Genomic DNA, 23,850 nt, shown 5'->3' with positions numbered 1-23,850 from the left:
TTAACTTCATTTCTTACTACTATTGTTATATTACCATTAACATATGCTTAAATACATATATTAATAGTAAACACTCTGGAAGTATAAAAATTAATTCAGAAGTATTTGACTAATATTTATTAATATTTTTTTTTTTTTTTTATATATATTTATTTACAAATGCTTTCATTACAATTCCGTTTTTCAATGTAGTAAAAAAAGCCATAGAAAATAAAAAATATAAAAATGTCTTTTTGAATAAGTGCATTTTGTATAAACAAAACATGAATTATAAGTTAGAGAAGAATAAAACATAAAATACTCGCAGAAGACAAGTTATTGTCTTGCAATCAAAAATCTTTAAAGTTCAAAATAAAAGCGTGAAAAGCAAGTTTTTAAAAGTTAATTTCAAAAGTAGTTTGCAAACATTTTGAAATATACTATAACTGAGATAAATTTTTTTTATTATTTTTTGTCCAATGTGAAATTTTCTTTTTTACTTGTAAATAAGTTCGAAAAAAAGACTTTAATTTGAAAAAAGTTGTAATATAACTGTTGGCCCTGGTTTGAAAAAAGTTATTAGCAACATTGGCTCAGGTTTGTATTTCAACGTGAATGTTATGGTATGGTTGTTATTATTGTGATAGATGTTTAAAGCAAGTTTTAAGTAAATAATCAACATGTGTTGATTTATCTTTATTAGAAACCAACTATAATGGATATTTCTCAAGCAAATTGAGAAAACTTAACGAAGATTTATGGGTACTTTCCGATTGCTCTGTTAGCGCTTAGATAACTTTGAATATAAAAAATTAAATAACTTCTTGAATGATTTTAAGATTATTTTGGGAAAGGACCTTATCGGAACCAATATGGGTTTTTTAGACTAGCGTGGACTGTTTTTTGAAACCTCAACAAAATGTTTATATTTATAGCGGTCCCGGCGTAGTGGTTAAACGCTTGCTTTAAAAGCAAGAGATCCAGGGTTTAAAGCGAGCTTCCGATATGTTTGCGCCATCAGCATGGATGGGGCATGAACATCCTAGTTAAATGCTCTTCTGCGGTGGTCTGTAGCAAAACCTTTAGGTCTTCTTGGGTCATCTAAAACAATAATTTAAAAAAAAATCAGGGGTTTTAGTTCATAACTGAAACTAATGTAAGGTGATATATAGAATAGGGTTTTATCATCGGCAAAAATTATGACAAAAATTTTTTCAAATTTTTAGGAAGGTCAATAATATAAGTTAAAAATGGAAGAACCAAAATCCGAACGGAGGGAGTTATTTTCAATAAATTTCAGTAATTGGTTTGAAAACTATTATTGCCAAGATGTGTTTTTGTCGAAAGTAACAACAATATTGCTTCAAAAAATTAATTTTAAATTTATTTCAAATTTTTTTTTTTTTAATCTTATTAAAATTAATAGGTGTATTTTATGAACACATGTATAATTAAGTAGGATTTTTTAGAGAATTGTATCAAGAAATTTCGCGCTTGGCCTAGCGACACTTCGTCACAAGTGTTATCCAATTCAATAAAAACCAAATCAATAAAAAATATTTAAAAAATTTTTATAACATCAGTACAATCAAATTATTTTTATTATATAGAAATTCTTTTCATTTATTTAACTTAATATATACCCACCTATATTGAAAGCTTGTATAAACGTGGTCACGGATGTAAAAACAACTTCAAGTTGCATGGTTACAGCTTTAAAAATAAACACAAGAGTTTTATTTTATTGAGAGAAAATTAATGCTTATGTAAAATAGTAATTTGTGTAGTTTATTCAAGTAATATTCTTTTCCTTGTTCTTGACACATTCTTTTTCCGTTTTACTGAGTAAACTGATTAACTAATTCCTGTTATAAATATTAGGTATTTATGGCGTAAATAAATAGCAGTTGTTTTAAATAATTAAAGGTGATATATAAATACAAACTATTCAAGGAACTATTTAGTAATTAACTATTTACATTTAAGTTAAATTTACACAATTATTTGATGGCATATTTATATTTATCATAAAATTTTCTCGTTAAGTACTTCTTGAAGATGTTGAAGTTTTCTTTTGTTATCAAGATATCTCTATTAATTTGGTTTGCTTTTGTTCAATCCGCAGATTTAAAATATATTTCTAATTTATCAAAACTTCAAGCAGACAGAACAAGTGCACGCACTTTTTGTTCAACAACAACAACTCAACAATGCAGTACTATTTTAGGTAAGACCGTATGCAAAGACATTTCAACTACTACCTGCACTGCAGGTTCAAGTATCTTGAAGGATTGGAAAAAAAAAAGACTTTTAAGACTGGAAGCAAAAGAAGTATGAACAATAAAGATTGATGTTAAAAATTTTTTAATGTTGTTTATATATTAAACTTTTTTTCACTAATTCATTTTGTATGATTTATAATTAATGATATTGTTAGTTTGAAAATATGCTGTTAATAAAAAATGTATCATTTGCATACAGTTTTTGTCTTTTGCCATATTACGCGGTCTTTTCTTTGCCGCTGTTTTTAATTAGCAGAAGCCATTATCAATATATACTTTTAAATCAAATTTGGTTTATCATTAGGATTTTTCCACGGTTTTCAAACGTTTCCACGTTTCAACGTTTTCTTTTTCTTCTAGTTCAGATACATTCATTATTACATGGATGCTTTTTCTTTTAATATGTAAAGTCATTTGTTTGAAATAACATTTATTTTTCATTTGTTTATACTTTATTTGTCTATCATCATCGAGCTTCTCGATGATAATAGACATATATTTTCAAAAAAACACATGCAAAAAAGACGTACAATTATAAAAAAAGTAAAAATTTTAAACTTTCTAAGAAAATAATATCAAAAATAACAATTTGTCACACAATTTTTTACCTCAAAGTTATAATTTTCTTTCTTATCTTTATTTTTTGGCTTCGATGTCAGTCTCTCCATATCTATCAACTTGTTTTGATTGCTGTAACAGCGTTTTTTATTAGCGCAACTTTTAGTTCTATGAAATATGACTTTGTTGTTTATTAAACCAACTTTATATTTAAAAAAGCCCTTTTTAGGTAGGAGAGAGAAAAGAGGGTGTCACACATACCCGTATAATGGCCCCTGCAAAAAGTACAAAAAAAAGGATATTCTAATATTATCCAATATTGGAGTGAATTGAGACATTTGTTAAAAGATCGAGAAAAATTGATGTTCCGCCAGAAAAGAGTGTAACATACAAAAATTACAAATAATATCAACCTGAGAATACGAGCAGTAGTGAGAATAATGAAATGGCAATTAATGGCGATATAACTCAAAACGGTGGTGAAGCAGAGAGTTTAAATGCTAAAAACAGTTCAGATAAAGAAGAAGGCCTTTTAAGTAAAACAAAGCTGAATAAAAAAATAAAATCGATGCTGACGACAATGAACTTCAATCAAAAAAGTAATTACTTTAAGTTTTTTAATTTTTAATTTTTTTACTTTTTTTTGGTGCCCCAAGAAGTCCTAAAGGTCTTGTCACAGAGCACCGCGGAAGCACATTTAACCAGGAAGTTCACGCCTCCTTCCTTACCGTAAGGCGAAAATACGTCCAGAGCTCTTTTCGAACCTGAATCTCCTGCTTATAAAGCAAGCGCTCTAACCACTGCGCCACGGCCGCACTATTTTATCAAATTATTCTCGATATTTTAAGTTTATTTGGTATTGTTCCAGATAATCTTAAAATAGCCAAAATCGTACAAATTTTCAAGTCTGGTGAAAAATAAATGTTTTAACCTACAGCCCTATTTATTGTCTGTACAACAAAAACAGGAACCAGAACTTCAGATGTGTAACTTCAGATGTAACTGACGTCTCGATAAAAGCTGGTTTTAAGCGCAATATTATCAGTGGATGGTCTGTTAGGTAAATTTTAAAAGTATATTTTAATGCTATGTTTTTCAAATTTACTCTTTTAGTAATTTAGTATGCTATGTAAAACTTTTGACTAAAAATTTTACATAGTATGCTATGTAAAATTTTCAGTCGGAAAAATTCAATAAAATGAAAGGGTTGAATAAACTAAAATGGAGTTCCAGCAAAGCAAACTGGACTTATAAGCAAATAGTTTTCTAGATAAAGATTAATAACTTTTTTGACATATTTGTTTCTCAACTAACATAATGATTAAAAATTGGACAAGAACAGAAGAGGCAAAAACAGAAGATGTAGCCTTTTTTGAAGATCAAAGTTTTGAAATAAAAATGACTATGACTGCAGAGTAAGATTTAGAGTTTGAACTTAAGTGAAGAAAGGAAAGATTTGAAAGAGTTAAGCAGTTGAACGATAAAAAAAACACAAATGCTGCTGAAAAAGTACCTCTTAACGAGAAGATCATTCTGCAAATGTTAGACGCATCAAAGAAGTCAGGCAAAAAAAGCACAGACGGAGGATTGGATGGACAAATCAAGTTTGAAGATACCGAAGACCTTTTTGAAAGTTCTTATTCATGCGAAGAAAGTACTGATTCTGACTATGATGTGTCCAAATCAAAAATAGTCAAAAACGATTTTAAACTTTACACCTGATAAATAAATTGAAGCTGTTGCTGTTGCTTATGCTGTTAGTGTTTGGTGTAGATTTTGGTGTTAGACTTCAGGCTGCTATAATTTTTGCTATTTGCAATAAAGCGAATGTCAATTTGCATGAAAATAACTTAACAAATTCTACAGTACACAAAAAAAGGTTCAAAATTATAGGTTCAAAATTATTGAAAATCTTAGTAATTACTATTTACTAAAGTGAATAAGTATATTTGTTTTATATCTTAAATATTTTGAATATATAGTTTAATTGTTGTAGGCAAAACACCACAAAAGAACCTTGTTGATATTTTAAAAGGAAAGAAACTCATAGTACATTTTGATGGGAAACTTTTTAGATAGATGAAAGACGAAAATGATCATACAGTTACTTGTGAGAAAATTGAAGTTAATGTAACAAGTACAGATTTGGAATCTAGAGATGATTTCTAGCTTTGCATTGTACAGGCAAAAAACTCAACTGCGTCAAAGCAGAATCATATATTCCTCAACCACTTAAAATATTTTGATATTGCCAACAATATTGTAGGTTGGTGTTACAGAATTGCATTCAACAATGAAAAATTCGCAGTTACATTCCTATCAGCAATTCTTAATTCTAGTTTCATCTGATGCATTTGTTGTCACCATATTATTGGAGTGCATAATAAATGTTTGATGACTAAACTGACTGGTGCCAAGACTAAAACTCCTAAAAGATAAATTTAGTTGCGCTTGCAAAAGGCCGTTTCAAAGATTATTTATAAGGTTGCCACCTCATCAGATAATCTGATTAGTTTTAAATGAACGTCTTCAGAGGTTGGATCACCTATCTACAATATACCCATGGCAACATTAAAGTTTAGAGAAAATGCACTAAATAAAAAAGTTTTCATGAAAGGAGATTACAAAAATCTTTGTCAACTTTATGTTTACTACCTTGATTGATATGTTCCTTCTATAAAACTTCATCAGTCAGGAGCTTATCGTAAGCAAAGTTTACAACATGCAAAGTCGTAAACATTGACGAAAGACATCTAAAGCATCGTGAATGAAAAGGCGAAGAATATAATTGAGACAGCTTCTTTGTTTTTATTTCTGACATACTATACTTGGTTCTTCAAAATAATTATTTTATTTAAATACTAAAGTACCAGTTAATGATTTATCAGCCTTCAAGGAAATGTTTGGTTTAAGTAAAAAGTGTCCTGAGCTTACTCAATCATCTTTGAAAAGCATGCAGAACTGAACCTGGTATTTAAGTTGACATCTTGTTGTAATGTAGTTAGCTGATGATGATGTTTAGAAAAATGAGAAGACAAATATATTGCAAATATTCTTATATTTTTCAATTCCTAAGAAGTTCGTGAAGAGTAAGCCTAAAATACCTGTAAATACACGGTCTACATCAGATTTAGTTAGTATTCAGAGCTGAATCTTGTTTCGCCTAGCCCAGGTTATTTATGCGCAATTGGAGTTATCTGCAAAAGGAAACTTTACTGATTCGTACAAATTTAAATTTGTGTCACTAGCAATTGTATAAAAGGAATATAAAATTGATCCAAGACTCTATTATGTCAAACCGAAGTGAAGAAAAAACCAGAATATGTTATTGGTTGCCCAAAACCACAACAAAAATTGAATAGAAATTCAACTAAAACTCAGCAAAATGTATTATTTAATAACTTTTTATTACATGTTTACCAGAAGAATATTATTTTATTTAACACATTTTTTTTTTATTTTTATTAAAAAAAAAGAACCATATTAAAATTTTTACACGAAGCACTTTTAATCATTTAAACTGGAAGAAAGCAACCCATAACCCGGGTTACGGTCGGTCTGTTACTTAGTTTATAGTGGCTGTTTTTCACAATTTAAAGAACGCCTTCATATTAAAAAATTAAACTATCTGTAAAATTATAATAAATTAATTAACCAATTATTTAACGTTTATGAGTAAATTACAACTGACATATGTCATATCAATGTATACCAGGACCATTTTCCTAGACATTACTAAGTTCAACACAGTGCGTTTTTAGTTGCAGACACAAATAATAACACTTCATCATGCTTTAAACTGACTAAGTAAAGCTAAATTCTTGTTATACTTTTTATAACATGAACTTTAATTAATAAGATTATTATGAAGTGAAAGTAAATTACTCATGAGTTTTTAATTTTTTGGTATCAACTTGACATATGTTTCTTTAAAAAAGGAAATTGTCTTTAAAACGTTAAATTGAAACTACTAAATAAATTTATTATAAATAACTAAGCAATTGATTACAAATACGTTTCAAATAAAATAAAGTTAATTTACAATCAAACATGTGTATAGTAAATTGTAAAAAACACGTAAACTTTGATCTTTTGTATTGGATTAATGCGTCATAAGACAAGCCTAAAATAAAAATTGTAACTGATAAGTAGACATAAAAGAAAAAAAACAAACAAAAAAAAAACTGGAAAACAATTTATCTGCTTTTTGGTAGCCTGTTGTCATACTGAAACTCCTGTCATGATGCAGCATGTCGGTGTTGTTTTATGACGTTATTTCACGTTGGCTTTTAGTAAACTTTAGTTAAATTCACAAGACATTACCATAAATTTAAAAAATTTTAATTAAAAAGTAAAAAAACAAATGCTTCAAGGAGTCAAACTAATAACATTAAAGATAAAAAATCAAATAGAGATGTGAATAAATTGCAATTATGTAGCTAAATAGTCTTGGCTTACAGTAAATTTTAAAAGCAGTGTTTTCAATAAATTAAACAACCAATTAATTATTTTTAACAATAGAATGTAGCATCATACTATGATGATTGGATAATGAATCAATTTAACTATATTTAAGTTTAATTGGTGAAAAACAAATAAAATTTTAATTAAAAAAAAACAAAAACAAAACAAATATACAACAATACATTATAAAAAAAAATTACAAATTAAAAAAAATAGTTTGAAAAATTTAAAAATAGAAAAATAAAAAATAAATCACTGAAGATAAAGCGGTAACAAAAAAGTTATAAATATTTTCACTGTTAGAAGACATTTAAAACCTTTTGGTGGCTGTTTTTTCTTCGGTGTCTCCCAACACCCCGGTATAGATGAGCCCTCCATTTTAGGGATGGCTCATCCATACCACCATTGCTTCGCCACTTATTGAAGGACCTCTCCGAAAAAAGCCCTGGGTGTTGGGAGCGATATCTTTGATATTGCTCAAATGTTAACGACTCTAAAATTACAAATAGAAGGATATAATAAAAATCAAAAATGTTTACAATCTTTTTAAATTAAAATATAAAGCATAACCTCACCATTTTCACAGGATGAAGAGGATGCCAAAAATAATAATAATAATAAAAAGTAAATTTAACAAGGTTAAACTTATGAAAAATTTAATTTTAATAAAAATATGAGTAAAATGCAAACAGTTTAAAAATATCACATTTATTTTAATTAATACTTTCACTTATTGCACATATTTCTCCATAAAAAATATTTAAAATTTAAAACACAGCCATACCAGTTATGCTTCTACGAGACACTAAAGACAAAAAGTTTACCTCAGAATAAGTGACAGAAAAATATTTACATATAAATAAATATATGATTATAATTTTTTTTCCCTATTTTCCTTATTTCTTCCGTGAAGTTGTCTAAAGTAAAAAAAAAAGGTAACTGAAGCTAAAACTAAAAAAAGTAAACTAAAATTAACTATAAACTAAACCAAAACTATAAACTAAATTAAACATTAAATTTTGATATCAGTACCTCAGAAGACAAAGGTCGGTTTTCCATTTTTTTTGAAAATGAGTTATGTATGAGACCTTTTTAGTTTTTTTAGTATCTACATAGGTAAAAAGACTGTTTTCCTAAAACAATGTGAAACAAAGTTTGGTCAATATAAAGGGTCTGGTGTCCTCACAAGGTCCAATGGAAAAACGTCTTTAGTCCAGAAATGACTTTTTACTTTTTTTATTTAACTTTTTATTTTTGTCAAAATTTTATTTCATGTGCCTCAAGACAAATTAAATAAAACACGAAAAAAATAAAATAAATTTAATCATCAAGAATAAGCCAATAAAGACTAATTATTGTACTGTTAACTCTCTCCTGGACAATTTCTAAAATGTGACTTTGTTTTTTTTTCCAATTCTCCTAAAAGATAAAATAAAATAAAGCCTAAGTACTTGAAGTTTTAAAATTCCAGTTACAGTTCAAATAAACCAATTCCTATTAATAAATATCTATTACCAAAAACACTGACTTATTTCAGTCTTCAATTCTGTGTCTAAACAATAAAAGCATTTAACTATAACGACGTTAAAATATCTACTTAACTTTTAAAAAATAAATTCACTTAACTTATGTAACTATTACCATTATTAGCTCTCTCTTGATCAACTAAAGAAAATAAATCTTTATTAAACTAACTTTTTTTAAAATAATAAAGAGCTGTCTTGCTGAGAATTTTAAATTTCTTTTCTTTGTTATTGACAATTTAACTTTAAGTAGGACCTAAGTTCTTGGGCTGATTGTACAAAAATATAAAAACCTACTGTCTTACTTTAAAGTCAACAACAATATTTTAAAAAGTATTTTAGTTACTTTATAAAAAAATAAAAGTCCTTTTAAACTTACTAACTCTCTCTTCATCGTTGTCAACTAAACAGAAAAACAAACAAACAACTGATAGTAACTTTTCACTTTGGTAGTAGGTTATTAAATAGATTAAATAGATCTTTGATCTATTTAATCTGCTCTAACAGTCTACAACCTTATCATTAAACTATAACTATTTTCCACAACCTGGTGTAATTTAACATATATATTTTTGAAGTAATTAAAAATGTTTAAGATTATAATATATAAGATTTTACAAACCTGAAATTTTAAACCTACTTCAAAAAAAGCAGATATATTAAAAAGTAATTTTTTTCCTTTTTAAAAAGTAAAAATGTTTTTTAACTTACTTTCTCCAATAATACTGTTGTCACCTAAACAGAAAAGCGAACAAATAATGAAGCAGATTCTTTCTTAAACCTCTTTAATTATTTCAATATATAAATAAATGCTAAATCTTTCGGGAGTGAATTAATTTACAAAAATTTTCGTCAAATCATTTTTCATTTTAAAGTTAATTTAAATCAACCAACCGATACGAATTGCAATTTATAACATTTAATTATAAAAAATGGAACAAAACTTATTTCTTAGTAGTTTAGCCACTAAAAATAAACATATATTAAGAACTAACAACGTAACATGATACAAATCAGTAGCATAATACACATCTAAATAAATACAAACCTTCATCTTCAACAATTTGAGACATTCTATTAATTCGATATAAAAAATAAAAATAAATATGTCCTAAAAACAAATTTAATAAAGGTTATAAATATGTTAAAATATAAAAAAAGGTAAACGATTAAAATGATTATAAACAGAATATAACCTACTTGAAAGATATAATAAGATGTATTAAAACAGATATAAAAGAAACATGCTTTTTTAAATGTCTGGAAATTCCAATATCAAAATTCCAGAACAGAAGAAAACTAACAGCGCACAAACTAAACTGTCCATCACTTAGTGTAACAAAACAACTAAGTGATACGAAAAAGTAAAAGCACATTTAACTTATTTCATTACCTTTACATTAAAAATTAAATTACGATTAGCATATTCAACTATAATCTGGAATAGTTTTACTTCTTGCTATACAATGCATCCTTTCGTATCTATCAGCAATTCTCGCATTTTGTTGATTATTAATTTCTTTTATTTCTGCTACGATTATTTTAAACTCGCCTAACCAAGCTCTCTTCATTTGAGTCCGAATTATTTGCTGCTTACCGAGCAGCATTTCTAGCATTTTGTCAATTATTAATTTCATCTCGCGTAAACCTATTTCTTTCATTTCAGCAAAGAATATTTTCAACTCGTCTAACCAACTCTCCTCGTTTGGGTTCGAATTATTTGCTGCTTGGCGAGCAGCATTTTGTCCATTATTAATTTCATCTCTTCCATTTGTGCCACAAACAACTTGCTTATTAACATTTCCATTTTCTAAACTAATATCTGCTTCAAGCCTGATATTATTCATTTAAACTTAACTTTTAATTAAAAGTAGTAACAAAAAATATTAAACGTATCCTGAAGATTGCGATCTTTCCTATATAATTTATTTTCTACTCTATATAGGATACACAAATAATTGTTATATATAACAGGCTGTCATTTAATATAAATTATACAATAATCTTTTGACTTTAAAAATATACATATTTTAGCTAGGAGATGTTTGAAAAAAACTGAGCTTAGCAAATAATAATACAAAAAATTATTAAAAAATGCAATTCTTATAATAAACATACTGCTAACAAAGAAAAATTTAAAAAAAATATTGTAAATCCTTTGTTGCAAACTTAAAAATTATTTCCTCAAAAAAAGTTATCAGTAAACGTTTTTTTCAAAAATTCACAAAACTTTACAATATTTCGTTTTTCTATACCACTTTAATACATGATCTGATAACTCTAAAATAAAAAATGTCATGAATAATAAAATAAATAAGAAAATCATTACATACAAAAAATGAAAATCAATGCAACTTATAGAGAAAAGCTGTTGTGATTTACCAGAGTAGTAGTTGTAAAATATTAATATTTCATGTTAGCTTTTACAAAATAATTTATGCTGGTACATCATGATTCCAAAATATGTATAGTAAAACCATGTAGTAAACAGCGCTAAAGACAAAAAATCAAATTGAGATAAAACAAGCTGTATATATGACAAAATAGTTTGTATTAGCTTTTAGTGAATGATTAAAAGCAGTGATTTTTAATTAAATTACCTATTTACCATTTTCAACAATAGACAGCAACACGAAGATAAGCCAATTGTCTATCAACTCAAAAGACAACAAAAAAACCTCACAGTAAAAACACACAACAATAGCACACACCATAAGTTAATATAATATGTATATAACATAACTTAAGTAAGATAACATTCCTATATAACTGAACATAAGTAACAACATTAGGCAAAATGTTATTAAAATACATTATTATGTATATTTTGACACTAAACACTATCGTGTAACCCTCTGTTATAAGTACATCACTTGGCCAGCAAAGTTGAGAAATCTTACTCTACACGTTTACCACGTCACAGCACTTTGAAACAACATAATATAAACATATGTAACAACTTTAAACACAATAAATGTGTTTAAATATGGACCTATTTATATATGTGTTTAAATATATACATTATATACATATTTAAACACATTTTCAAAAACAATTATATAACACATATTAACACATACACAAACAATAAAAAACACTTTACATTATTATAAAAACACATTGATAAAACAACTTTAAAGCACTTATTACCACATACACATACATACCAAAAAAGCATAAATGCAAACAATAAACGTGTGCAAACAAAAATTTTGTATAGGACGCGAGAAAATTTAAAAGGGTTCAAAGCAAACAAAATATTTATTTACAAACAATACTCCTTACCTTTTTTTTTTCATAAGAACTGTAATCCTTATAACAAAATTTAACCTTTACATACAATAACATGTGACATTCCATGTCAGTGTTAGCATAAATTTTAATTTAATTTTTCTAAATTTTCTAAAAAAGAACAAAAATAGTTTATTGCATTACAGAAATTTCAAAGTATTAATAAACATTTTAAGGAAATAGGATTAGTATAACTTTAAATAACATCCATACCCCTTTTTCCTTTTAAAAAATAAAATAATAAAAAGAAAATTGCTGTAAGAAAAACTAAAACAAACAAAATATAAACGAATAAAAAATTTAAAATCCTTTCTACTTAAAATCTTTGTTACTTCATCTAATATAAACTTAAATCCTTTCTACTTTATCTAACAAAAATGTATATACAACTATTTTATATACTTACTTCAATTATAATATGATCTTAACGATGATTATTTATTATAGTATGATTCTTTATGTAATACATCTAAACTAATATTTAAATTTCTTAAGAGGTCTTTCTCCTATGATTGCGTGCATTTTAAGAACGCGTTCTTTCAAAGCATAACTAATAAAATGACGTTAAACATTAAACGTTTCTGTAGTATTAATATTAGGATTGAATAGTTCTTTTATATTTAGTCATAATAAACCCAGTAACCAAGTTTTAGATGGCCCACATTATTTCTTTTCTAAAAATTTTTTATCTAGAGACATCGAACTTTATAGTTATTTAATATTAAACAATACTCTGCACAATAAACAATTTGGGTTAAAAAAAAAAGCCGTTCTACTGATCAAGTGGTAACTGAGCATGTAAACCATTTATCAGATGCTATTAGAGGCGACTATAGGATTAACAGAAGGGGGAGAGGGAAAATCTTTTAAACTGACAACTAATTTTTTTTAAAAAAAGGTTCTTAAAACTGAAAATTTGCCGACTAAAATGTGTCAGATGCCGACTAGCCGGCTAAACTACTTTAAAAAACTGACTATAGATTGAAAAGAGCCTTCTTTAAGTAAGTGTTACGTTCCTTTTAAAAATGCCCCTTAATGCTTTTAATAAAAATTACAATACAGTTTTTACTGATTTGCCCAAAGCATTTTGCACTAATAAATTTGAAATTCTTATTAAAAACCAACGAAACTAATAAAACCGAAAAAAATCTTAGAAATTACGGGATTTTCAAAGGACCCATCCCAGCACAGTGGGCCAGATTTCACTTTTACTGGACAAAATTCATAACTAACTTAATATTAGGGCTATATTGACTATAATTAGGATAAGTAATAATAAGATGTTTGCGCTTCTTATGAAGGTTTTATTTTTTTAATTCGTTGTTATGGATACTAAATTTCGGATAACAAAAATCTAGTTTTGGTATTTGCAGATATTTTAACGAGTGCTAAGTTTACCAAATTTTACATAAATACCAATATGAGGTCGCGCTTTTTAAAAAAGTGAATATATTATTTATTTTGTTGCTATGGATACCTAATTTTGCTTAGCATCACCTAAGTTTTATTAGTTGCATATGTTTTATTTGTGCTATGTACACTATTTAGCATATTATCACATCCTCCGTCGTGAAAAGCAAGACTTGTTTAAGTTTAGTATGATTAACTAGTGTTATTACACGTGCTATTGCACGTTGCTAGATAAACTTGTTTTCCTGTAGAAAAAAATTATATTCTGCCTTAAATAACTAATTATTCTAATTAGCAGATTTTTCTAGTGTCTTCAGAATTTTTAAAGTTTGTATGGTTATATTGTTCCCATGCATTTACAATCACCAAAAATCTTTGAAAATGTATGATACAAGTAGTATAAGCTTAGCAAACAATAACTCACAAGAATTTGAAGCTGACAAAATTGAAAATTTTCTTTTCTTTGTTTAAATGATAATTCTTGAAATGATAATGTAGGTCTGCCGAATTGTTTATTTTTACTATCCTTCATTAATGTGGTATTAAAATCGTTTTCAAGCCAAGCTGTTTGCCAAATTCTTTCTAATAAACTTTGCACCGTTAGTTTACTTTGAATCCATCTCTAACCATAATCAAAATAAATAAACGAAAGACTGTTGAGTCAAATAAAGAGTTTTGCTTTTTGTGACACTCTTGAAGCCTTAATAAAAACAGCATTTCAACATCTAAAATGAGTAGCAATAGTTAAAGCAACCAAAATAGATTATTAAATCCATTTGGTTTGCCAAATCAATTAAAATAAAATTTAAGTTAGAATATATATATATATATATATAAATATATATATATATATATATATATATATATATATATATATATATAATATATATATATATATATATATATATATATATATATATATATATATATATATATATATATATATATATATATATATATATGAATTTTTGAGCGCATTTGCAGATTTGTAAGGTAAAAGAGTTCAAACATAAAAGAAATCCTAAGTGACGCTTAGTGGCAGCCAATAAAATTATTAACGAAAACATATATAAGCTTTAAAATATCTGAGTATAAAAGCAAGATGTAGCAATAGAAAAAGTATATTGTCAATTAAAAGCAAAATTAATGTGTTAATTACTTATCAATTTTAGTCTAATAATTTTTAAAATCTAGACAATATACAGAGTTATAATATAATATTTTAAAAAGCGCAATAGTTATGTAAATTTTATTTATTTCCATCGATTTTTTAAACAACGTTTTTCTCTTTATAATTTTTTTTTCTAATTTATATTCGCGTCTACATAAACCACAGCATTAGTATATTCATTAAAACTTTAAGTTTATATAAACAGTTTTAAATTATTTTATAATGTCTTTATAAAGGTTTGAAACCATTCCAGTCACTGGCCCACTGTGCAAGGGAGATTATTTTTAATGTATGTTAATACTTTATTTTTAGCATGCAAAGTATTGTATCTTATAGTGTTTCCTGAAGATTCTAATCTGCTTTAATCAAACAAAAATGTAAAAAAAAAATTTAATTCTTTAATGAGAATTATCTAAAGTAAAAATGGTTTATATGCAAACGTCATTCACTGAATGTCAATAAAGCTAAATTCATTCTGTTCCACAAACCTAATAAAGCTAATTATATTCCACATGTCTAAGTTTTTATTCAATAAAAAATTAGTTAAAATCTTCCGTTATTTTTTGAGAAATAGTTCTAAAAGAAAATTTGTTAAGGAAGTTCCACATTCAATCCATTTAAAGTATATCTCTAACAAATTTTAAATACTAGAGCTCCAATGAAAGTTTATTTTCTATTTTTTTTCCAGCTGTATTTCTTATTATAATGTTGCTTGGAAAAATGTGGGACTACGCTTAACTAAAAAAAAGTTGCGTCACTTAAGCTGCTGTTTCTCTGGAACAAAATTGTTTTCCCTAAATCTAACTTACCTCTAATTTATCTTTCTTTAAAAAATAAAATAAAAGATTTTATTTTCTCTATTGAATATACCTTAGTGTACTCTTAGAGAATTTATCTTGTAAAATAATGTTTTATTCTTTAGAGTAATGTATAGGGTTGCGAGATATTTTGAGATATGTGTTAGCCAAAAATATATAATGAAGAGGTCAGAAATGGCCCAAAGTGGCCAAAAAGTATTAAATTTTAAAAACCTGTTCTTCTTAAATCTTAAAAACCTGTGCTCATTTAAATCATGATTTGAATGAGTTAAATCATGATTTAAATGATTTAAATCATGATTTGAATGATTTAATTCATGATTTAAATGATTTAAATTACGATTTGAATGATTTAAATCATGATTTGAATGATTTAAATCACGATTTGAATGATTTAAATCGCGATTTGAATGATTTAAATCACGATTTGAATGATTTAAATCTCAATTTAAATGATTTAAATCACGATTTGAATAATTTAAATCACAATTTGAATGATTAAAATTATGCTTTGAATGATTAAAATCATGATTTAAAAGCCTTAAATCATAATTTGAATGATTAAAGTCATGATTTAAATGATTTAAATCATGATTTTAATGTGTAAAATCATGATTTTAATGTTTTAAATCATGATTTAAGTGATTTAAATCATGATTTAAGTGATTTAAACCATGATTTAAATGATTTTAATTGTAATGGAAATGATTTATTTTATGATTTAAATGATTTATTTTATGATTTAAATGATTTAAATCATGAGTTAAATGATTTAAATCATGATTTAAATGATTTAAATCATGATTTAAATGATTTAAATCATGATTTAAATGATTTAAATCATGATTTAAATGATTAAAATCATGATTTAAATGATTAAAATCATGATTTAAGTGATTAAAATCATGATTTAAATGATTTAAATCATGATTTAAATGATTTAAATCATGATTTTAATGATTTAAATCATGATTTTAATGATTTAAGACATGATTTAAATGATTTAAATCATGATTTAAATGATTTAAATCTTGATTTAAATGATTTAAATCTTGATTTAAATGATTTAAATCATGATTTAAATGATTTAAATCATGATTTAAATGTTTTAAATCATGATTTAAATGATTTAAATCATGATTTAAATGATTTAAATCATAATTTTATTGTTTGGAATCATGATTGAAATGATTTAAATTATGATTAAAATGATTTAAATCACGATTTTAATGATTTAAACCATGATTTATATGATTTATGTCATGATTTAAATGATTTATGTCATGATTTAAATGATTTAAATCATGATTTAAAGGCTTTAAATCATGATTTAAATGATTTAAACCATGATTTAAATGATTAAAATTGTGATGGAAATAATTTAAATCATGATTTAAATGATTTAAACCATGATTATAATGATTGAAATCATGATTTGAATGATTAAAATCATGATTTAAATGACCTAAGTCATAATTTGAATGAATAAAATCATGATTTAAATGATTTAAATCATGATTTAAATGATTTAAATCATAATTTTATTGTTTGAAACCATGAATGAAATGATTTAAATTATGATTAAAATGATTTAAATCATGATTTTAATGATTTAAACCATGATTTTAATGATTTATGTCATGATTTAAATGATTTATGTCATGATTTAAATGATTTAAATCATGATTTAAATGATTTAAACCATGATTTAAATGATTTAAACCATGATTTAAAAGATTTAAACCATGATTTAAATGATTTAAATTGTGATGGAAATGATTTAAATCATAATTTAAATGATTTAAACCATGATTATAATGATTGAAATCATGATTTGAATGATTTAAATCATGATTTAAATTGGGTTTTTTGATTTTAATTGTTCTTAATGATTATTTTTTGATTAAATCTCATAATTCAATCAATTGTTATAGACTATTCATTGTTCTTATAATAAAAAGTCTGGCAATATTATGAAGCTCAACATAAGTAGAGTAAAGGTTCTAGTAACATCACTTTTTGTACAGTGTTTTTATATGTTAGTTGATGGGGTTTCATAATTAAACACAATAAAAAATCAAATGAAAGAAACTTTATTTAAATGTAAAACATCAGCTTCTGCAACTACAATATTAATGTGGTCTTATATAAAAACTTATATCTAATGACACAAGTGATATATTGTTAATACCTTTAATAATGTTTTTTATAATATCTATATAATCTGAACTGTTATGAATAATTTAAGAAAAATTTTTTTTTTCAATACATACTACTGTATAATATTTCAAATGTTTGATTTATTTATTAAAGAATATTAAATAAATAAAACATCAGAAATATGAATACAGCAAAAAGTATAAAAAAAAAAAAGGTTTAAGATCTTACACTAGAATTAATTGATTATTGCCTTTATTATTACATTGATAAATTAGATTGTAGTAAAATGTTATAAGCACATTATTTAAATGTTAATTGATATTTCATTATTTAGAATAATAAGACATGTCACGAGAACCTCTTGAAGTTTATTTCTTATGAGCAACCTTTTAAGATTCTGGGAAAATTAATAAATATAGGTTATTTTTCTTATTTTTACAATTTTAAAAAGTTGAAAGTTAATATCAAAACATTCTTTTTTATTTCTGTGAAAACACACCCTATTTTAAAATTGTTTTGCATCATGTCAGAAAATATACTGAAAATATGATCCGCAACTACCATGGCCGAATATTGGCTATGACATTAGTGTAAGAACAGGTTTTTATAGCAATATATGAGGCTGATACTACATCGGCCAAATATTGGCCTAACATATATTACAATATTTACAATTATTTGCAGAATTGAAATTATACGCTGAAAACAAACATGTTGGCCCAACGGAATAAATTTGCCAATGTTAAAACTTACGTAAGGCTAATGTAAGCTTGCTGTCTGGGAGATATGATGTTATTCATATATCTCCCATATATATATATATATATATATATATATATATATATATATATATATATATATATATATATATATATATATATATATATATATATATATATATATATATATATATATATATATATATATATATATATATATATATATATATATGTATATATATATGTATATATGTATGTATATATGTATATATATATATGTATACATACTGGAACTTTTTAGTAATAAGTTGTAATAAGGTATAATAAGGTAATGTGTAATAAGGTTAATATATATACTAAGGAGGTAATCCACTGTTATTCAGCGTGGTAGCCCTCTCATATATTTATAAAAAATATATATATAAAAAAGCATGGAGTTCGACTATAAATGCTTAGAAGAGCGAAATTGGCCAATAATTCCTAGTGCATCTGCTGAAGTTACTAAAAATATGCATAAATGGTGTGCCAAAATATCATATATTGCTTCTGACCTTTTAAAACGACTTAAATTCTTGAAGATGAAAAGATAAATGTCTTAATAGCAACATCAAAAAAAAAAACAATATTCACATATGCACAAGCAACATCAATTCAGTAAAATCAATCAAAACCAAAAGTATCTGAAGTGGTAATGATGGCAAAAACTACAAACGAGTTTAATAATAAAAAAAGAATTGAAAACAACATCATTATAAGTGGGGTAGCTGATCGTACTACTTTAGACACACAAATTAATGAAGAAAATAAAAAAAAAACATTGAAACATTACTAAAAGCAAATACAAAAATATTAATTCGACTAACTAAAAATACCAAAAGACCAGAAGGACCACCTGACCTCATCTTTGTTGAATTGGAAAGCAAGGAAACTCAAAAGTTTTTCATTAAAAATTCCAAAAAGGTAAATGATAATATCAACTTCAAAATTATATTATTAACAAAGACAAAACTGCAAACGAGAGATTGTTCGATAGTGAACTCAGAAAAGTTAAAAATACTTGAAACGCAGCACTTGCTCATGAAGTTGAGGGAACAATGGAAAAAAATATTATTGGGGCATACAATCAGGTGAACTCAAATGGATTGAAATCAAATCAGCATAATTTACATATAAAAATTAATAGATCCTCTACATTAAACTTGAGTTTACAGAATGTTCAATCTGCTATAAAAAAATCTGCTATCATTCATGATATAGTAAATAATCATTGTCTAGATATTTTTATACTCACTGAAACTTGGATAAAGTCAGACAACCCTACTGCATTTCAAGAAGTTATGGCCCCAACAGGCTTAAAAACAATTCAATACTGTCAATCAGGGGCCAATGCTATAAACATAAAAAACGAAGTTTTTTCCGTAAAACACGAAGTTTTTACCGTAAAAAGCGAAGAAAAAAAAAGTCCATTGCTATAAACATTCAAAAAATACCGTTTTTGAGATAAAAACTTCGCTATTAAATCCAATGCTATAAACGAACAAGGGAATCCCTTTTTCAGATAAAAAATGCGTTTTTTCGAAAAAAAATTTCAGATAGATTTTTTATCTCTATTTTAGATATTTTCTTCGTGATTTTTAGCGGCCATTCTTGGAACAACGTTAGCACTTCAAAATCATTGAACATTCTCTGTTTGTGTTTTTATGTAGATATTTTACAGATAAAACTGAAAAGGATTTTGGTAATTAAACTAATTTAATTTAATTAAACTAATTTAATTTAATTAAACTAATTTAATTTAAGTAATTAAACTAATTACTTAAAATCTGCATTTAATCGATTATTCAGTTCCTTGTTGGTTTTCCTTGTTAGGTTTTTGATAGTAATTTTGGTTAAACAAATTTTTCATGTTTGACTAAAGAAAAGTATATATAGTCGACAATTATGCCATATAATACACAAATACACAACAAAATAAAATGCTGTCTAAAGAACTTAAAATGTTACTAGCAATAAAGATCAGAGAAAACAAAGAGGTTCTTCTTGGGAAGCTTAGTATGTTTTAATTAGCAAACTATTTAAATAAAAATATGTATAATTACATTATATTATATTATATATATATATATTATATATATATATATATATACATATATATATATATATATATATATATATATATATATATATATATATATATATATAATATATATATATATAATATAGGTAAGCTTTTTTAGGTATGATTCTAATTATAAAATAATATATTATTATAGAATATTTAGTATTTTACTATATAAAACTATATTATACTATATATTGATTATTTATTTACTCTACTTTTAGGTCCATCTATTACTATGAGGCATAGAAATAGAATTTGGGAAGACATAATGTCACATTTAAATAGTTTAGGGGCAAAAATTGAAGATATCAACCAGCTGCGTAATAGAGAGTGGGATTATTTGCGAAGAGCTACAATGCAAAAATTTGCTAAAAGTCTAAAAACAGGTATAGTTTTGTTATATATATATATTTATATGTGTGTGTGTGTGTGTGTGTGTGTGGTGTGTGTGGTGTGTGTGGTGTGTGTGGTGTGTGTGGTGTGTGTGGTGTGTGTGGTGTGTGTGGTGTGTGTGGTGTGTGTGTGTGTATACACACACATATATAATTAAATATTTTTGTATATATATAATATATACAAATATATATATACATTTTTTAAAGGTGCTGCAGGGAGACAACTAACAGAATTAGATAATGTTGTCTTAGACATTCTTGACAGGAAGTCAATAAATGTATCTGGAATCAATGTTCCTGATTTTAATATCTCTTTTTGTATGACAGATGATGCATTGTCATCCACTCCCAACCAACTTTCTACTCCCACTGCCACCCTTTCTTCATCAAGTAAAGAAGTAAACTTTACTTTGAAACAATCTTCTGATACAGCTTCTTTTATTTCATCTATGTCTGGTATATTTTTCTTTATTGGTTAAGACTAGTTGTATTATAAGATATATATATTATATATATATATATATATATATATATATATATATATATATATATATATATATATATATATATATATATATATATATATATATATAGATAGATAGATAGATAGATAGATAGATAGATAGATAGATAGATATAGATATATATATATATATACATATATATATAGATATATATATGCATATATATATAGATATATATATACATATATTGTATAGTTTATAGAGTTCTATTTTATTCTTATATAAATTCTATACAAATTAATTGTTTATATTAGATGCAAGAATTGATTGTATGTTCTCCCCTAATTTAGACAATACCACTCTTGTTGGTGATAGTCGTCAGATACTTCTAGGTAATGCAATTTATAAATTGTTTTTTTTTTAAATCTCAGTTGTTTAATTTAGTTAATTGTAGGTTTTAGACTTATAATTATATAACAGACAACATCAATTTGTGCTTAATTTTTTAAAACTAGTATTTCCAAAACCATCAAAAACTTCTTATTTTTAAAGGAATCTAAACCACCTTTCTTATTATTTTAGTTAACTGATCTTGTTTTGACACCTAGAATTAAATTTTAGATTCAATTCAAAATAAACCATCAATGGGGGCATTAAAAAATTTAAAAAGAAAACAAGCTAGAGAAAGTCTCTTGGTAGATGGAAGTTTTAAAAAATTGAAAGTAAGTGTTTTAGGGTTAGAAAAAGAAAGATTAGAAAAAGAACAAGAGTTAAGAGTTAAACTTTTGAAATTGGGCGTTGCCCTCAGGCAACAGCAAATTCGAAAAGAAAAGGCTTTAACAATATATTACACAACAGCAACAAAGCTAATGCATGAGAAAATGCAACCTTCAAACCAGCAACATTTTGTAAATACAGACACGGTATTTTATTTTTTATTTTTTAAATTAATTTGTAGTAATATTTAGTATAACTTTATCATTAAAAATTTTTTTTTGTTTTAGGAGGAAATTCTCTTGCATTAAGAGAAAAGCTACATCATAATTTTATGTTAAATTTTGAAAATTATTGTATAAAAATATATACTATATTTAAACATTCGTCTTGTATAACCATGACCAATTACATTTTTTTAGTAACAATAAAAAAATAACTCCAATCTGAAATTGTTATTGTTATTTCATTTTTTTATCACCATTGCCTTACAGTAATAAATTCTGTAAAACTTCACACAAACATTAAGACCAATGCTGTTGCGATGTGAAATAGATACAAGCATTACAACTATAAAGTTAACAAATCTCCTATTATTTTTTAAGCGTGCTCTATAAAAAAACAAAATATACATACTTAAAAACAAATATAAACATATATTTTTATGGTCTAATTTTTTATAAAAATTTCTTGCATTTGTTAAAAAATCATTAAGTAAATTTTTTTCCAATTTTAATTCAACTAATTTAGACACAAATCTATGATCCATGTCTAAACAATTTTGATAGATCCTATGCTCTAGAACAAATTGTTTATGAATTTTTAAACAATATTTTTAAGTAAAGTAGTTAAGTAGCTGTAATCGTCTATTCAAAGCTCTATCATTCTGATTTTCTTGAGCTAGATTTTCATCAGCTTGTTCTTCTTCGCGTTCTTCAAAGTCATTACCGTTGTCTCCATGTCGAATACACAAGTTATGGATAACAAATCCACACATGATAAGCTTAGAGGCATCTTCGACCTTATGCAAACGAATTCCAGTTTTCAAAGCATAAAACCTGTTTTTGACAATTCCAAAACATCGCTCAATTATGTTTCTAGTTTTTCTCTGTGCTATGTTGAAACGTTTTTGAGCTCCGTCTGGATCACCGGGAAAAGGTGGAATTAACCATTCTCGACATGGGTACGCAGAGTCAGCCAAAATTACAGCTCCATTAAATGGAAGCTCTCCAATTTCAAACTTGTTCCATAGGTTGCAATTTCTTAGAACCTAATAGCAGTAAAGTCACAATATTTAAATTTACTGTAAGTTACATTATAATACATTATATTAGTTAGTCTAAGCTACATTAAAATTAGCAATCATAATAGTTCAAATAGTATGTTCAAATATGAACATTCCGAAGAGTGTCACGTACTAGTTGAATAGCCGGCATTAGTGCACTAACAGTTGTAAAATATAACTTAGTGACAGACTTACATGTGCATCATGCCACCTTCCTGGACTGTTGGTCGATGCATAAAATATGGATGTGTCGGGTCCACATACTGCCATTGCATTTATGCTATGGACATGATGGCGATTGATTAGAGAATCTTCATCTGCTTGAGGAGGGTTAGAAAGGAGTATATGAGATCCATCCAGGACACCACATACGCACGGAAAACCTCCGATTTCCATGAACTTCTGTGGAAGAGTGGAGCAATCATTGGGCCACTTTATGATCTCTTGTCGAATCTAATCTTATAGGATAACAATTTTTATCTTTACTAAACTTAG

At 25.9% G+C, this 23,850-nt stretch overlaps 2 protein-coding genes across 5 annotated transcripts in view; one reads left to right on the top strand and one right to left on the bottom strand.

Annotated features, from left to right (window-relative positions):
• The first annotated feature begins 19,783 nt into the window (after positions 1–19,783).
• On the top strand, positions 19,784–22,522 carry LOC136075281 (uncharacterized). Of its 4 annotated transcripts, none has more exons than XM_065787902.1 (7): positions 19,786–20,113; positions 20,245–20,427; positions 20,719–20,883; positions 21,100–21,348; positions 21,671–21,748; positions 21,978–22,279; positions 22,361–22,522. In XM_065787902.1, the coding sequence occupies exons 2-7, from the start codon at positions 20,352–20,354 to the stop codon at positions 22,379–22,381; spliced, it is 891 nt and encodes a 296-aa protein (XP_065643974.1). In that variant the 5' UTR covers positions 19,786–20,113; positions 20,245–20,351; the 3' UTR covers positions 22,382–22,522. The 4 variants fall into 4 exon arrangements, with proteins under 4 accessions (XP_065643977.1, XP_065643974.1, XP_065643976.1 ...); XM_065787904.1 differs by having other exon boundaries at positions 19,787–20,113; positions 21,707–21,748; XM_065787905.1 differs by lacking the exon at positions 20,245–20,427 and having other exon boundaries at positions 19,784–20,113.
• LOC124810491 (putative nuclease HARBI1) overlaps positions 22,288–23,850 on the bottom strand; it is a 2,213-nt gene continuing 650 nt past the window's right edge. The window contains exons 3-4 of the mRNA XM_065787901.1: positions 23,551–23,808; positions 22,288–23,340 (exon numbers count right to left, since the gene is read on the bottom strand). Coding sequence (XP_065643973.1) covers positions 22,906–23,340; positions 23,551–23,808 — 693 coding nt within the window. The 3' untranslated portion in view covers positions 22,288–22,905. The remainder of the gene's footprint in view (positions 23,341–23,550; positions 23,809–23,850) is intronic.

This window comes from Hydra vulgaris, chromosome 01, assembly GCF_038396675.1.
Source record: "Hydra vulgaris chromosome 01, alternate assembly HydraT2T_AEP".
Classification (NCBI taxonomy): domain Eukaryota; kingdom Metazoa; phylum Cnidaria; class Hydrozoa; order Anthoathecata; family Hydridae; genus Hydra; species Hydra vulgaris.
This window is presented reverse-complemented; position numbering and strand designations above follow the sequence as displayed.